At 35.3% G+C, this 18,276-nt stretch overlaps 2 protein-coding genes across 20 annotated transcripts in view; one reads left to right on the top strand and one right to left on the bottom strand.

The window, feature by feature from the left end:
- The window catches only part of LOC147843209 (uncharacterized), a 527,423-nt gene that overhangs the window by 113,896 nt on the left and 395,251 nt on the right, over positions 1-18,276 (top strand). The gene's annotated exons all lie outside the window — the stretch shown is intronic.
- Positions 1-18,276, bottom strand: part of camk2d1 (calcium/calmodulin-dependent protein kinase (CaM kinase) II delta 1) — a 157,534-nt gene that overhangs the window by 79,070 nt on the left and 60,188 nt on the right. For all 19 annotated transcript variants that reach the window (XR_015494685.1, NM_001114708.2, NM_001003602.2 and 16 more), the window contains 2 exon segments: positions 12,271-12,330; positions 2,094-2,148 (listed from right to left, as the gene is read on the bottom strand). Coding sequence is in view for 12 of the 19 variants with exons in the window: in NM_001114708.2 (NP_001108180.1) it covers positions 2,094-2,148; positions 12,271-12,330 (115 nt within the window). In the remaining 7 variants the exon portion in view is untranslated.

Here is an 18,276-nt window from a genome sequence, read left to right as displayed (position 1 = left end):
AAACTATGCAGAGCTGCAGCCATCCAGGAGTTTGAGACCATTGCAGTAGAGCAATTCATGTCATCTGATGAAATCATTTCGTCATGTGTTGATATTAGCTGTCAGTTTAAAAAGGATAACATAATAGTATAAAATAGACTGAAATAGTTATAAATTGCAGTTTCCCAGAGGTTCTGTCTCGGTACCTGAAAGTAGAAATATTAAACCATGGTAAAACGGCAGCTTGGGTTGAATGAATCATATTTAAATTAAGCCAACAAATACCTTCACCCACACTGCCTGTTGCCCACTCTTCAACGTGGTCAGGCATTTGAAATGGTATGGCCATCTACCTCATGGGAATCATTAGCTCTAATGATGCCACATGGTTACATAACAGGCAAGCAAAGCCATTTATATGACCATCATGATGCAAATAAGCTACACACAGTAGAGAAGAGTTGTCCTGCCCAGTTTCTTGCTCAAAAAATGTAGTTATACTTCTAATGACATATCTACTACATTTAAACTAGCAGTTTATGTTTTAACAGGTTGTTAAGAAAATGAACTTAATGAACACAACAATGTTGAAAATGAATGTTAAAAGAAAGACAAAATAAATAACTGGCATGTACTGTATAGCTTCCTGAGAGCAGCCTTCCCTCTGACAGTTCTTCTGGAATCTATTGCTGACTCTATATTGTTAAACAAGACTTGTCTGTTTGTTTGTTTGTTTTTGGGTATCTATGCTACCTAACAAAAGTCTTGTCATCAATCCTAGTTGTAAGAGCAACAAATAATAACTTGACTTCAAGTTGATCATTTGGAAAAGTAGCAGAAGGTAGATTTTTCAGATGAATTATCTGTTGAACTGCATCCTAATCATCACAAATACTGTAGAAGAACCCGCATGGACCCATGATTCTCACAAAAATCAGTCAAGTTTGGTGAAGGAAATATCATGGTTTGGGGTTACATTCAGTATGGGGGTGTGCAAGTGATCTGCAGAGTGGATGGCAACATCAACAGCCTGCGGTATCAAGACATTTGTGCTGCCCATTACATTACAAACTACAGGAATGGGCATATTCTTCAGCAGGATAGCGCTCCTTCTCATGCAAAGGTTCTGAAACCAAAGAAGGTCAAGGTGCTCCAGGATTGGCCAGCCCAGTCACCAGAGATGAACATTATTGAGCATGTCTGGGGTAAGATGAAAGAGGAGGCAATGAAAATGAATCCAATGAATCCTGATGAAATCTGGGAGTGCTGCAAGAACGCTTTCTTTGACATTCCAGATGACTTTATTAATCATATGGAATTATATGGAAGTCATTGGTTAATAAGGTTAATGAGGTTATTAAGTTATTTGAGTCATTGCAGAGATGTTTGGATGCAGTCCTCCAAGCTCATGAAAGTCAGACACAATATGACAAGCATGACTTTATATTGTATACTGTACATTATTTCTATTAAGTGACGGCTTTTGTTTGAGCAAAAGACCTTACTGTCCTAATTAAATAATTAAAAGTCAAGCCATGATTATATTTTATTTTGGTAAAATAAGAGTAATCTAGGACTTTGCCTTTCATATAAGCCACTTCTGATATCAAACGATCAGCTATAGATCAATTTATTATTTGTTGTTCCTAAGACTTGGATAGGCAAAGGTTAAAAGATAGACCAAAGGTAGGCCAAAGGTTTTAAGACACTCTGTATTTGTTTCCTATTTATTTACACCCCGTATAAAATATCACATGGCTATGAGTGTGATATTGCTAAAAAAAAATAATAATAAATAAATAAATAAATAAATAAATAAATAAATAAATATATATATTATATATATATATATATATATATATATATATATATATATATATATATATATATATATATATATATATATATATATATATATTATATACTGTAAGTATTAAGTAAAAGATATACATAATGATAATGCATGTAATATATTTTAAACCAGTCTGAATTGTGAATTGTGGCTTTTAGGAGTGAATAGAGGAGCTCTAATTAACAGTCACATTTATTTAACAGGAAAACTGAAGACATGACCTCATACAGGTGGAGACACACACACACAGAAAAATACTCACAAATCAAAGACAAGGTAGTGAACACCCTCCTCTGATATGCTGTCATGGAGCCTCACTGTCGACAAAACAGAGAGAGAGAGAGACTGATTAGATTGTATCGTACAGCTCACTTTTATTCTCATTAGATCGTGGGAGTGAGATATTCACAGACTCATTTACTGCACAAATTGGAATTATTTCTGCCTCTGCTTCCTTTCATTGTCAGATGAATAATGGGCAGATCTTTTAGGCCTTTTCTGTTAAAATACTTATATCTCTGCTTTATATTCTATATCTACAGTGTGTCAATTTTAAGAGATTTCCATGGAAATGTACATATTTAATATATGATTATATATTTATATTAAAGGCAAGGCAGTGGAGCAGTAGGTAGTGCTATTGCCTCACAGCAAGAAGGTCGCTGGTTCGAACCTCGGCTCAGTTGGTGTTTCTGTTTGGAGTTTGCAGGTTCTCCCTGCCTTCACGTGGCTGCTCCGGTTTCCCCCACAGTCCAAAGACATGCGGTACAGGGGAATTGGGTAGGCTAAATTGTCTGTAGTGTATGAGTGTGTGTGTGAATGTGTGTGTGGATGTTTCCCAGAGATGGGTTGCGGCTGGAAGGGCATCTGCTGCGTAAAAACTTGCTGGATAAGTTGGCGGTTCATTCCGCTGTGGTGACTCCGGATTAATGAAAAATGATTTATTTTAAATGTATCTGATGTAAATACAGAATATTTTATATTATATGATAGAAAAATGCACAAAGGCATGCACATCACTTTAAATGAGTGCTCAGCCAAACAGCAAAAAGTACAAAATTATGTATTTAAAAAAACGCGGCAACACCAAAGCTCCAAAAATGACAATTTACTGAGTTAAAAACTCATTTAATAACTGATTTATTTTATCTTTGCCATGAAGACAATAAAATTTGACTAGATATTTTTCAAGACACTTTTATACAGCTTAAAGTGACATTTAAAGGCTTAATTAGGTTAACTAGGCAGGTTAGGGCAATTAGGCAAGTTATTGTATAACGATGGTTTGTTCTGCAGACTATTGAAAAAATATAGCTTAAAGGGGCTAATAATATTGACCTTTAAATGTTTTTTTAAAATTAAAAACTGCTTTTATTCTAGCCAAAATAAAACAAATAAGACTTTCTCCAGAAGAAAAAAATATTAGCAGACATACTGTAAAGATTTTGTTGCTCTGTTTAACATCATTTGGGGGGGAAAAAAAACGTCAAAAGGGCGAAATTAATTCTGTCTTCAACTGTATGTTAAATAATACAGCCATATTTTTTTTATTACATTTACATTATTTTATATAAATGGAAAGCACTTTATTGAAGACAACTGCCTACTTTTAATCTTTCAAATAATAATTAAAAAAACACATATAAACCAGTATTTAATGGTGCTGAATAGAGAATAGGAATTTTAACCCAGTGTCTTGAGCTACAGGTAATACTTGGACAGATAATAATAATAATAATAATTCCTTACTTTTATATAGTGCTTTTCTGGACACTCAAAGAGCTTTACACATTTTTAGGGTGAATACTCATCCACCACCAGTGTGCAGCGTCTATCTGGATGACACGATGGCAGCCATATTGCACCAGACCACAGACATCTGCTGATTCATAAGCTGCTTTCACACAACCTACATTGAAAAAGTGCTATAGAAATAAAGATTGAATTGGTAGAGAGGAGATAGAGTGATGAAACCAATTAGGATATGGGGATGGTGAGGAGGCCATGATGCACAGAGGCTAGTGTGAAAAGTTGACCAGGACGACAGGGTTAAACCCCTACACTTTTTTTAAAGGACATCCTGGGATTTTTTATTGACAAAGGAGAGTCAGGACCGCGGTTCAATACCTCATCTAAAATCAGTGTGACCCACGTCTCATGTCTTGCAACTAGCCATGCATTTATACGTCTGCATGCTGTTTGTGTTGCTCTGCAATAGCACTTCGAAATGCAAGCTGGCAGTACGTTTTTATGTTCCTCTGTGACGAGTCTCTTTGAAGGTGTTTGTTATTTCTGAACGCTATCTTAATATACAAGTAGCTAAAACCTGCTTATTCAGAGGTGGGAGCCAGTCGACGTGCAACAACTTAAGGTAAACACAAAACAACAGTTTTTATCTGCAGCTCCTTCACGGGACTTGACAATTTTAAACACTCTACAACATTAGCTTGATGCAGAAGTATAAAGCCAGGCGCAACCCTGCTTACCTTTAATGCCGACCATGTGAGAGTTGCAGAGAGCTAGCTGCTGACCAGATAGATAGTTATGCCTTATTCACACTAGCAGCAACTATGTAGCTTTCTGTCATTCTGGATGGCGACCTGCTGAGAACATAGGTCTGTGTAATGTAGGTCTACAGCATGAAGAGTACAACCGTCCTCTGAGCGAGCTCACAGAGGATCTACTGGTGCTCCTATTAGCTGTCCTTCAAGAAAGTTGCTCTTCATTTGCATAAAGTTAAAGGATTCTCAACTATGTCTATTTGCTCGATATGCTCAACTGGTTCAATAATATCCAGCTGCAGGCCCGCAAAACCACACACATTTCAGGCACACATAATCCAGCACACACAATCTAGGCAAACCATATATGGTTACGACAAATGTTAATGTTATTAGCGTTTTTTTTGAACATCATCATCAATATATTTTTATATATAGTTAATAAATATTGTACACCATAAACAATGGTGCATACTTTTTCACAAATATGGCGATCGTGACAGGTGATCGTGACAGACCATTCAATATAATAGACTGAAGAGTTTTCTATCATCCATCATAGATGATCAGTCATTATTTATCTGACAGAGTCAATATAGCAGATACTCGTTCGCTGGCCTTGTTGAACGATCTAAATTGGACAGGTTTATTTTATATAATGGATTCATTTATAATAGAAGAAAATCAAGGTAATATAGTCAATAATACAGTTTTATATGTAATACAAATCTTTTTACATGTTTAAATGTCTATATTAATATTTTACTTAGGCGATTTAAAAATATTTATTTGCTTATTTTTTAAAAAGTTTTTTATTAATGATTTCCCACATTAAATACTATAATTTATAGTAAGTAATATATTGTTTTTAAACCAAAAAGTACTGGTAATTAGTGGTAATTATAGTTGCAACAAGTATAGCAAAAAATATATATATATATATATATATATATATATATATATATATATATATATATATATATATATATATATATATATATATATATATATATATATATATATAATTATATATATGTATATATATATATATATATATATATATATATATATATATATATATATATATATATATATATATATAATCAAATAATCAGTTAAGATAGTCAGTTTATAGCTACTATATATTGTTTAAATGATTAACTATAGTAATTTATTTTAATGTGACATCATTGTTTGCTTTTCTATATTTAACAGCAAAACGATTTTAACCAAGTATGATAATATTATGATCCTTAATTAGTTTATTACACTTAATTTTCTCTAATTTTCTACAGTTGGTCATGTCATGTGTTAAACTAATTATTTTTATCTGAGTTCAAAAAAGATAATCTGAGTTCAGAAAAGATAAAACGATAAAATGATGACATAATGACTGAAGTGGGAAGCCTTAAACATTTCAAAATGAATAGCAGTTGTTACACGGGCGGTCACGATCACCATATTAGTGAAATTCAGAAGGTGTCGATAATGCTCCAAAGGAGTTAGTTAGTTACCATATATAGTTTGCCTAGATCGTGTGTGCTAGATTGTGTGTGCCTGGAACGTGTGTGGTTCTACGGGTCTGCAGCTGAATATATCTCAACTGGTTGCCAACAGTCGATGTCCTTTGTGCAGATGGACATCGCCGGAAGTTGCTCACTCTCCGTTGAAATGAATGGTTGCTTGTCGCTTTGTTCTCACCCTAGGCTCAACTTACCCATTACTGGAAACAATTATCAAGTGCCGTTCAGGTCATAATTTTTTGGTTTAGGTGTGTTTGGTCAGGGTTGGAGCTGAACACTGCAGAAAGATCTCCAGGAACAGGGTTAAGCACCCCTGTTTTCATTCATATAGTTAAAGGAGTTTATTTAGGATATTTTGCCACAACCACAACAGCCAACTACAAATACAACTGTTGAAACTATTTGTGCTATAGAGCAGTGTTTTTTTTATTATAAGCTGCTGAGATGAAAATCCTGCTCTTATAATAAAAATGGCAACAACTAGTCAAAAATAGATATTTATACTGTAGCCCTATTTAGTTGCTAGAACAGCATGTAAAGAGTACGCCTACAGTGCCTAAAACAGTGTCTAGGTAGGCAGTGCACTAAGGTGTGCCCTAGAGCTACACAATCCAAATGGTTGCACAACCCCAGTCAAAAGAAGGGAAATCGTATACTGAAGCATCATGACAGCTACTTCATTAAAGTGTGTAATTAGCAGTTCCTCAGAGGAATCAAATAGCTTGACCTTTTGATTAACAAATATGGATAGATTGCGTGGGGAAACAGGAGACATAGAGGAATCCCCCTGTATAAATATCTCAAGCATCTCTCTCATCTGTGATACAGCTGCCTGCGCAAACCTGTTGCCATGGTAACAGAAAGAGAATTGCTTTCCAGCTGAGGGTTGCTTTAGAGAGGAGAAATCCCTCTGTTAGTTTAGGAAAGCCACTGGGTTTCATGTTTGCCATAATGATGAAAATCTGACTATTGACCGCAAATGCCCTCACAATTACTGCGCTACATCTTGATTCAAAAAACTTGGGATTTTAAATTCATAATGTTGTCATAGTTGCAACACAGTCTCATTGGAACTACGTGCCCAGGACTAGATTTTTGGGAACTGTAAAATATGGGGGCGAAGCCACATCTGCTTTTTTTTTTTTACAAATCCATTCCACATGCCACTGTGTACATTGTTGACAATGTTAAATATGATATTGAGCCACATATTCTCGTACGTGCTGTTTAGAAGTCCTTCTCGTGTACTTCCATTAGAGGCCTTTCAGCCTGTTGTGTGTATATTAGCTTGCCATTGAGTGACCCATTCACCCCTTTCACTAAGCAAACTAAAGAATATCACATTGCAGCCTTTATTTCTAGCCCCTTTTTTCAAGAGTACATACTTAGGTGATGATTGATAATAAAGTGTGTATGGCATGCTGTTCTGGGAGAGAGCCCTGAGCTCAGAATATCCTTGAGCCCAGGGCTCCCTACTGTTTGAAGGGCAAGAGGAGAGTTTGAGCTTAGGTGGTTCTCGAGAACACCCCTACTTGTGAACTTCTGAGATATATCAGACTAAGAGTTGCTAGGATGCAATTTGAAATATTCAATTTATTTATGGTGTATATTTTTGGACTGTGGAAAGAAACCGGATAACCCAGGGAAAACCCACTCGAAACACAGGGAGAATATGCAAACTCCGCACAGAAACGACAAGTGGCCTGGAGAGAGCCGAACCAGCAACGTTCTTGCTGTGAGGCAAGAGTGCTACTCACTGAAGTAGAAAGCTCAGATAATTTATAGTGTGTCAGTATTAATCTGATTGGTGCAAATATGTGGAGCTAATGCTGTACCAGCTGTGTTCAATCATAAGCATGCGATTCTCTCGAAATTAGTTTATAAATAAACCAAACTTTGTTTTTACCTGGTTTCTGGAACCCCTGTTTTCTGGTCTAATGCAAACCCCAAGTCTGACGCCATACAAGGTGAGCTACCAAGCAAACTGAAAAGGTGTCCATACAGAGATAAACGGACAGCAGTAGTGTAAAAATGAACAGAAGTTATTGACGGTATCACACCTACCCGCATAGATACAAAAAATAGATATTGCATACAGGCCCTGTGCATGCGTCAATAACGCCACCATATTGGTACAGTGCTCCCAGGACAAAGGTCATTCAAGTAGGCATGGGCTGGTATCAGATTGTGACGGTATGATAACCTTGGATAAAAATATCATGGTTTCATGGTTTGAGTGTATTGTGTTTACTGCTCTAAAATATATAATTTTTAAATGTCTGGGTAAAAAACAAAAACTTTGTTTCCCCTTTGAACACAATATATTTCATTTTGAGAAACTTATAGTTCAAATGAATCATTGACTTCTGTGGTCTTTATTAGTTTCAAAAACACAGATTTACAATTTAAAATGGCTTCTTGGATATCTATTCTGCTGAAGATACTGTTGTCCTAAAAAACTTAAAATAAAATGTATTAAAAAAAAAAAAAAAACATACATACACCATAGAAACGGTATAACGGAAGAGTTTAAAATCTTGACTTTTTCAAACTGTGGTATACCTTGTAAACAGTCATCGTTCAATGCCTACATTCCACCACACTTAGTCAAGACCAAAGCCAATCAGAACATGCCAGACTTTTGCGCTGTGTATGGGTGTGCACTCTCAGAAATAAAGTATGCAAGCTGTCACTGGCGTGGTACCTTTTCAAAAGGTACACATTTGTACCTTCAAGGTCCATATTAATACCTAAAGGGTAAACATTAACACCTAAAAATTACAAATATGTTCCTCTTAAAATGTTAGTGTACTAATATATACTCTTGTGGTACCATTATGGACCCATTAGGTACAAATGTGTACCTTTGGAAAGGTACCACTCCAGTGACAGCTTGCGTACCTTTATTTCTGAGAGTGTAGTAACGAGCAAAATAGCAAAACAAAGCATAAAGGCATAACATTTTTTGGGTAAGTGTTTGTCTTTGTATGATTTTGTATGTTATAAAATTGTATTTTAATTTGTGCATATATATTAGATTAGTCAGTACTAATCTAGCCAAATCTAGAGCTCATATAACAAAATAACTTACGATAACGGCCCAAAAACCAGTGCAGTTAAATTTATGTGATAGAAAAATATTAAAAACTAATTTTTAAAAGAGGAAAAAACAGGAAAAGCAAAAAAGCAACAAAAAAAAAAATATATATATATATATATTATATATATATATATATATATATATATATATATATATATATATATATATATATATATATATATATATATATATATATATATATATATATATGTTTTTATGCAATATTTTGCTTAAATTTAATTGTATTATCTTTCAATTTCTAAATGTGTTTGGTGACTTAAATATTATTTGAAAAATATATATCTGTTTAATAAATCTGTTTTGTTTAAATCCACCAAAATACATTGCCACTGATAAATGAATAAAAATATTCATTTTCAAAATAGGGTGTACTCATTTATGCTGATTATTATCTCTGACCACCCCATAGCATTTGTTTTGCACTCAAAAGGCAACCAGACATATGCCAGGGCATGTATTTGTGGTTTTTCAAATATGTAGCCCTGCACATACCCCCAATGAGTCTGTGTTGTATATTTATATCAAATCACCATAGACACAAAAAATGTTTATGTATTGTATTGTATAAAAGTAGAACAAAGTGAATTTTATTACATTTTATTTTAAGGTAAAAATTGTGGTATTAACAAACCATTAACTAAGATTTAAAGCTGAATAAAGTAATAAATTTGTTGCTTAATAATATTTAGTAAGGTAGTTGTTGGGCTAACTGTAGGTAGTGGGTAGGATTGGGGGTTGTAGAATATAATCATACTTTATAAGTACAAACAAACATCCAATATCTTAATAATAACAATAAGCTATGGGAATTAATACTTAAACGAAAGTGGCACCCAAATAATTAAAACCCAATTAAATATTAGCAGAGTAGAGAGGTTGTCAAATAATTGAATAAACACTGCTAAAAATATGTAAGTCTATTTAAACGTTGGAACATGAACAAACAGAATTGTTTCAATGGCTTAGTGTTCTCATGTAAGAAGATGAACATATGGGGGCGGGAATGTGATACTAAATTTTCTGTATCTGTAGCTTTGTGTTATAGCCATAATTACAGCTAGATAACACCCACGCTTGTAATCTTGCAGCTGGCTAGGAGGTGGGTGAGAGTGGGCAGAAAAGCTTGGCCATTTTTAGCTGTTACCACCTTAATAGCGAGAGGTCAGATTTGCATGACCTCTTTAGGATGAATCACTCAGCACAGATTCATAAACGTAAGTGCCATGAAAGATTCTCTAATTGCATAAATTGACTTGTTTTCGCAGGACGTTTTTCAATACTCTTCACACTGTTCTGCTTACCAACTTTGGTGCAGCATGGCATATCAAATCCAAAATGCAATAAAACTAACCAAACACCATACGTCTTAAATGAATGCATTATCCTAAAACACATGAACCTTCCTTTAAGTTTGTCACCCAACAAACACTCTTTGTCCCTCTTAGAAGAACAACAACAATTAGTGTAATGCATTACAAAGCTATCTTATGGAATGCTTCTTCACAAAACAAGTTAAATGCTGTTCTATACTGTTCAATACTCTTCACCGTAATATATGTTACATGGGTTATTTTTATATTTTAATAAAAATTAGAGAAGTACCAATTGTAAATCTTGTTTGATTCTGTATGTGATATAACAGGCAAATATGTTGACTCCAGGTGGCATGGTGGCGCAGTGGCTAGCACGATCGTTCCACAGCAGGGTACTGTTTTGAAGGTTATTTATGGACTAAATTGAGCGAACAAATCTTATCTTATCATTTAACTTTATTATTCTGATTTTTATTTATTTTTTCTTTATTTATTCTTATTTATATTTTCCTGCCAATTTTAAATTAATCAAATAAACAATGGAAATTAAAATGAGATTAACAATTTCATTTTAAAACACTGTTCACAAAATATCTGCCGAAATTGAAAATTAAATGAAACTATAAAATTTTCACTTTGACTTTCACTTTGGAACACATCTTTCCTGTCAAATCGATAATTAAAACGAATGCCAATTTTATTTTCACTGCATTTCCGTGTCAAGACTGCCAATATTAAAATGAAAAGCCAAACTGAAAAATAAAATGCAAACACAACTTTTACAAAGCTTCGATGTAATTTGCACAAGATCCCTAAAACTGCGTGCGTGAATGTCCGGCAAATATTAAACCTACAACCAACTTTATCAAGCTAGGTTTATCAATCAGGTTTATTTTTTACATTAACATAACAGATATCCACACAGCAGTGGAGATTAAGCTGTATCGTGTCACATATGCGTGCAAAAACAGTGCAAAGCTAAACGCGCGCTCTGTCTGTCTGTGTGTGTGTGTGTGTCTTCTGCGCTGTGTGTGTGCGTGTGTATCTGTGTGTGTGTGTGCGCACGTGAACTTTGTAAAGACATTGTGTGTGACTTATTGATGCAACTGCACAACAAATACTCATTGGTAAAGTTCTTAATGTAGTATTTCTCACAAACGCTAGGTGAGATCTTCTTCGATTAGGTCTGTCTGTTGTCTGACGCAGCCGAGAGAGAAGATTAAGGCATGCAGAAAGGCACGTAGAAACGATGGGCGGGGAGGACTATCCTTAAAGGCGCAGCATGACAAAACAGCCCCCTGGTGGAAAAATGTATAAAATAGGATCTTGTAAAAGGTTCCTCCAAAAAAATCCAGCTTAAACCCGCCTAGGCTGGTTGGCTGGTATTAGCTGGTCGACCAGTCTGGTTTTAGAGGGGTTTTGGCTATTTCCAGGCTAGTTTTCAGCCCTTTCCAGCCTGATCTTAGCTGGTTAGGCTGGGAGATGCCCAGCAATCTGACTGCAGCTCCTGTTTGTTTGTCTGATGTTGCATCTGTGCTCTGTCTTCAGCATGTCTGGAGTCTGTTAACGCTTCTACTCCAGATCCACTCTGGGCTTTGTGTTTATTTCTCATACCATCAGCACTCACCAAGCAGGGAGTGAACTTTCTGTGTTCAGTGAGGACAGAAAAATTACTTTTAAGTTTGAATCTGTCATTTTACATCTGGTTTAAATACTAGTATATTTTAAATGCTACATGTAATGTACATAAAACAGCTCATCAATTTGTGGAACATTTAGTGCTTTAAGGCTGTGGTAAAGGAACCTTAACTGTGTGTGTGTGTGTGTGTGTGTGTGTGTGTGTGTGTGTGTGTGTGTGTGTGTGTGTGTGTGTGTGTGTGTGTGTGTGTGTGTGTGTGTGTGTGTGTGTGTGTGTGTGTGTGTGTGTCTGTGCATGCGTGTGTGCATGTGTGCGTGTTTGTGTGTGTGTGGTTGCACTCACCAATATTAGCATGCTTGAGTAGACGACAAATTCTGGCCTCTCGTTCCAGTTTTTGGTGATCTAAAAGACATTAAAAGACATGTTGGAAAAAATAAATAATACAAATCTGTTTAAGCACCAAAATATTTAACTAGCATCCAGATAATACCATTTTAGCTAATTGTCAACTTTTATTGAAAAAAATCTATAAAAAATGTGAATACCACACAACAGATACAGTGTGTTATGGTTCTGAAATCTGCTTTCTCTAATTGATTTAATGATCAATGAGATCTAAGGGAAAACCCAAAAAGCCATAACTGTTTTCTTTAGCCATTCCATTGAAGTCAAGTACAACAGACACAATATACAAACAAATAGACAAGTCTTTTTCATTTAGGAAATGTTGGATTTATATATGTGAGGATATATATGAATGTGTGTACGTAAATACACACACTTCTTGCTCTTCTATCTCCCTCTTCCACATCCATTCATTGATTCCTTTCTCTGTTTGTTTGATTCATAATCAAGAAAATAATTTTACTTCACTGTAACATTTTTAATAGATTAAAAACTGTGTAAAATCTAGGTGTCACAATCATCAGTGATCTAATCCTTCCAGATTGCAGGAGAACTACAAATACCATCATGCACCTCTCACAAACCAATTCCTGATTCCCTCTGATCACACACACACACACACACACACACACACACACACACACACACACACACACACACACACACACACACACACATGGCTGAGTCTTGTTAGTCTGTAGCATTAAGTGTTTTTCTGGTCTGTGTTTTGATCCTTGCCTTGTTTTCTCGTTAATTTTGTTTTGCCTCCTCTACTGACCATTCATCTGTTTCTGACTACTCTTCTGGATTACCCTTATGATTCTGTTTGCACCTGTTTGACCATTGAGGCTGCACCATTCTGGCTAAAATATGAATCACATTTATTTATTTTTTTATTTATTTTTATTTATTTTTTGCTGAAAATCAAGATCACGAGTTTCTCACCATTCTGTAGATGTGAAATACAAGTTAATATGAGTAGGCTATTATTATTGTTATCCTGAAACATATGGTAAAATAACAATAATAACATTAGGCCTATATGCCTATATGTACTATTGCTTAAAATGCTAAATTTCATATAGTCATTATTCTGTACTTGAACAGACTTTTAATATGTCCTGTTTGTTAATTCACACTAAAGTGATGACATGAGAATACAACTAATTATAATTCTGAAGTTGAATTATTATGTTTGAGACAAACACCTGTCATTTGTTGTTGACAACATTATTGGACCATTTTTTTCACCGGTAAAAAGAGACATTTGTCATTATCAGCTTCCTTCTTGCATTTGGCCTATGTTCAACATTAGATAGTTTAGGGTAGTTATACTGACACAGTAAACATTTATTTTCATGCACAACACTATGGGCCCTATTATACAGCCGGCACAATGCAGAACAAGGGCTAGACCATATGGGGCATAGCACATTTTTTAACACACTTCGTTATTATTGTTCATTTATTTGTTTGCTGGAAATTATACTTGAATTTAAAAATAGTTTTGAAACAAATCTCTGTGCTTAATAAACAAAATTAATTATGTTTAGGCTAATGGATCACATTTTTCTTTCCACAAGAGTGAAAGTAAAAGTAAAGAATGAGGAGGCTCATCTCTCATTCTTGCCCTGTAGATGCTCTGTTTAACTGTTTTATCTCTAGTGAAGTGCTCAGTTTTTCCACTTACAAAGTCAGTAAAAAGCAAATGCACTATGGCCAGACGCAACTAACTCTTAAAGGGAATGGGTGATGAGACTTTGATTAGTTTAATCTCAAAAAACACCTGTAACTCATTAAGAGAATATGCTCAAACCTATTAGATCATGCGCCACGGCGCAAAGTAGATCTTTCCTTCCTTAAAATAGCAAAAGTGGATTCTGACAAGCCCTTAATGCTTTGAACTTTGCGCCTGGATCGTCAAAATTGAGCCCTATGTGTTAGCAATGAAAGAAAAATGCTTGTCGTAATTATAACTGTAAAATGTGTTATGATCATTTGAATGATGTGCGGCCAGTTTTATTTTAACTTCAGAGTGCGGCTCATGGCTGCCGTCACTGTGAGAAAAAACACATACAAAACAAATACACAGTACATTCAAATCTAACCTCCTTCACGGCCCCAAACGATTGCTCTGTGCAACAAACTGAACGTTATTTAAAACTTTATTAGATGGTATTCACAGCCTTTGCAGCTTCTGTTCACTGAAGTCAGCATCATTGGCGTGCATTACATTACATTTAGACAGAAATTACATTTTTGGGTGAATTATGTCTTATAAATACAAATGTGCTGCTTTTAACGCCATTTGGAGGCACCCATGTTGCTGTGAAGACTTGTATGACTGCTTTGCGCCCCTTCCTGATCTTGAAAATATAATTGGCTGAACCGTAGAAAAGCTAAATTAAGATCGTGTGTAGGGTCAAATCGAAATTATGATCTTTTTTCGATGAATCCTGCAGCCCTAGATAAACTTTGTGTGGATCCTTATCTCCATTGTCCAGCGTTCCAATGTTACACTAGTACATACTATAAAGAGCGAGTGTTATTGCAGCAAAAGGTAGCAAAAGGTAGAATGTCATAATCAGGGCACAAAACAGTGACATTCACATAAGATTCAGACCTTTTCTGAAGCACAAATGAGAGAAAATGGAGGGGGAAAAAATGAGAATATGCCTGTGTGTGTGTGTGTGTGTGTGTGTGTGTGTGCTTGTGTGTGTGTGTGTGTGTGTGCTAAACTGCATAAATGTGCAAAAAACAGATAATGATGGACTTATGCTACTAGCACCCCATAGCCTGTGATAGCCTGGAGCCTTACGCTGAGAGGCCTAAAGCTCCCATACAAACTGTAAAAAGGCACTGCAAATGGAATCGGAGTGATAGACAATGGGATTAAGTGGCAATAATAGGGCTGGACAATTCATCCATAATCCAATAACAATCTAGTAAAAGCAGGAAAGCATAGTTCTGTGACTAGTAGTAAATTTTCTATTTCTGTAGGCCAGAGGATGCTCTTGTGTGAAAACTCCAAATACACCATGAAGAAGAAAACCATGAAATCCTAGGAAAAGGTATTTTTTAATCATATCTATAAAAAGATTTTGTTTTGCTAATCCAACTATTACTTTTTAAACTGACCATAAACATTATGTGCAAAAATAAGTGTGTCAGGCAAGAGTAATTTTTTAAAAAACATTAAAAAAAATGTCAGAAGTAATCTAAAGTCATATTTCCACAGCAGATTTAAGGCAGCCCTAAATCGGGTTTGTCTGCTCAGACATGAAATTTCTTGGGTCTGACCCACATCAGTCCCTAGTATCAAAGTGCTGTTTTTAGGGTTGCAATTAATGATTATTTTAATAACCAATTAATCTGTCAATCATTTATTCGAATCGGATTAAAAACAACAAGCAAAGCATTTATTTCCAACCCTTTAATCAAAAAAGTTAATCCCTGAGCTGTTATAATAATAATAATAAAATAAAAAGCTAACTAAGAAGTTTTGTCCTGTTTTCAATCCAAATCTCAAAAAATCTTTAATTAAAATCCATACACATCAAGTAGCATAAGAAAATATGTCTTGTTTTCTGAAAAAAGACCTCAAAATTAAGTGATTGTTTGCTTAAAGCAAGCAAAAATATTTGCCAATGGGGTAAGAAAAATTACATTTAATGAGATATAATATCAAACACTTAATTTTCTCATGCCATTTTTCCTGCCTAGTCTTCGTTGAAGTATTTTTGAGATATTTGGACTGGAAACGAGATGAAATTACTACGTAAAAACAGCTTTTTTTTGCAGTGTAGCTATACATGACAACAGATGAAAAAATTAGTGATCCAAAAGAGGTGAGTGAATAAAGACATGTCTTTAGTCTTGCAGTGCAAAATAACTCCACCACCGCTGCTTTATTACTGTTATTAACCCTTTCACTGGTAAGTTTAAAATAGTCATTTTGTTAGGCAATTATTACTTTAGAACGCTCACCATTAATGTTTCCGTGGCGATGCGCCGTTTGTCACGTGACACACCGCAGCCGCAATAGCACTGTGTGACAGATGTACCCATTTTAGCATGTGTCTTTTTCTGTTTTAATTCAACATATTCACATGCTTGCTCATCATGTCATCAGCTACCTGACATTCCAATTCACAACAACGTGTAAGTGATCGTGATCTATGACGTGAGATGAGCTTTGCTATGTTTACTTGCAGCCATGTGTTTGCCTCATTTATAAAGTAGAACATGCAGGATTCAGCACGTAAACTCAATCGTTACTCTCAACATACATGCAAGTAAGTGGCTGGTGAACTTAGAGAAGAGTAGATTCTACTTTATAGTTACTTTCACTATGTGTATCTGATATAAATAAAACACATCTGCAAATTATATTTTAATGTATTGTTAGATTTCCTTCTGTGTTTTACAGACTCTAAATGTATTGTTTTACTAGTACTTGTGTGTATTTGCATGTCTAAAACATAAATGCAGCATAATAGTGATAATATGACACGTCTTTCACTGGCTTAGTGCCAGCCAACAAAGCTCAGTTTGGATTTTTCAGTTGCTGATCTGACGCTAACTTGTCATGGTTACGGTTTACCTGCTGTTAAACTCCCTTCCCACTCATCCCTGTCTATGAGGCGCCAAACTCTGTATCAGTGCGCGAGAGACACCGTGTTCCCTCTGCTCCTCAATGGACTAAAGTATTATTTTTTTTTTATTTAAATGTTCCTGTGTCGCGCGACACAACAAATCGATTATGAAATTTGTTGCCAATGTTTTTGGTAATCGATTTTTATCAATTTAATCGATTCGTTGTTGCTGCCCTAGCTGTTTTAATGTAAATAAAATGTGTAGGCTATTTTGAATTTTGTGTAATTTGTAGGACTGAAATCACTGAAAATATACTATAATACTGATCCACTCCAATAAGAAATAAGTCACATACTGCATTTATAAGGTACAATTCACCCAAATATGTTATTTCTTTCTTAATGTAATGACGTATTCGTGGCCGCAAAATCCCACATAAGTTGAACATGAGCTGTGTATTTACCAGAAAGAACGGGCTTGCCTTAGAACGATGTCTACTTTAGTGAACAGAACCTGTATAGGCAGTGAATAACAGTTGTGAATAGTAGAGTTGTGAATAGCGTTCAGTTTGTTGCACAGAGTGATTATTTGGGAGCTGTGCGGGAAGGATAATTTGCATGTATGTTTCTTTTCTCAAAGGCTACGTTCACACTGCAGTCAAATGTGCCCGAATCAGATTTTTTTGCCCACATGTGACTCAGGTAATGACAGTGTGAACAGCCCAAACAGCATGGAATCTGATCTTTGCACTTCAGTATTGTGCCACTTTCATATGTAGTCCTAAATCAGACACCGATCTGATGTTTTGCAATGCGGCCGCAGTGTAAACGGTTATGCCGGATTTCATGTGACTTTTACATAATCTTGCAGCAACAAGCGTCATCATTTTGTGCTGCAAACATCATCTAGCAGTAGAATGGCACACAGGGTAATTATTTTACCACAGAAAGTTGGTTGTTCATTTTGAAGAAAATTTTGAAGGCAAAACTGTTGCTTGTAAACCAATCTGATTAACGATTGGGGCACGGGTTGATCGCAAAGCTGAAGAGCGTTGTGGTTGTTGCGGACAAAAGATCCGTGCACTTTCATTTTAAGTAGGGATGCACTGATATAAATTTTTTGGCCGATACCGATAACCGATATTTCTTCAGACTTTGTAGGCCGATAGATTTCCAAATGTTGTATTTTTAAACAGCAAACTTCATAAAAGATTGAGCTGCTCTTATGAACCGAATAGTCTAAACTCAAAGCAAAAAAGCTATAACTTCAAAATTGCAAGGTGATTATAGCCCTATATTCACGATTTCACATAAATCAGCATGCAAAAAGTTATTTCCCTTTTCTTCA

Source organism: Danio rerio, chromosome 7, assembly GCF_052040795.2.
Source record: "Danio rerio strain M-AB ecotype USA chromosome 7, GRCz13ab, whole genome shotgun sequence".
Classification (NCBI taxonomy): domain Eukaryota; kingdom Metazoa; phylum Chordata; class Actinopteri; order Cypriniformes; family Danionidae; genus Danio; species Danio rerio.
This window is presented reverse-complemented; position numbering and strand designations above follow the sequence as displayed.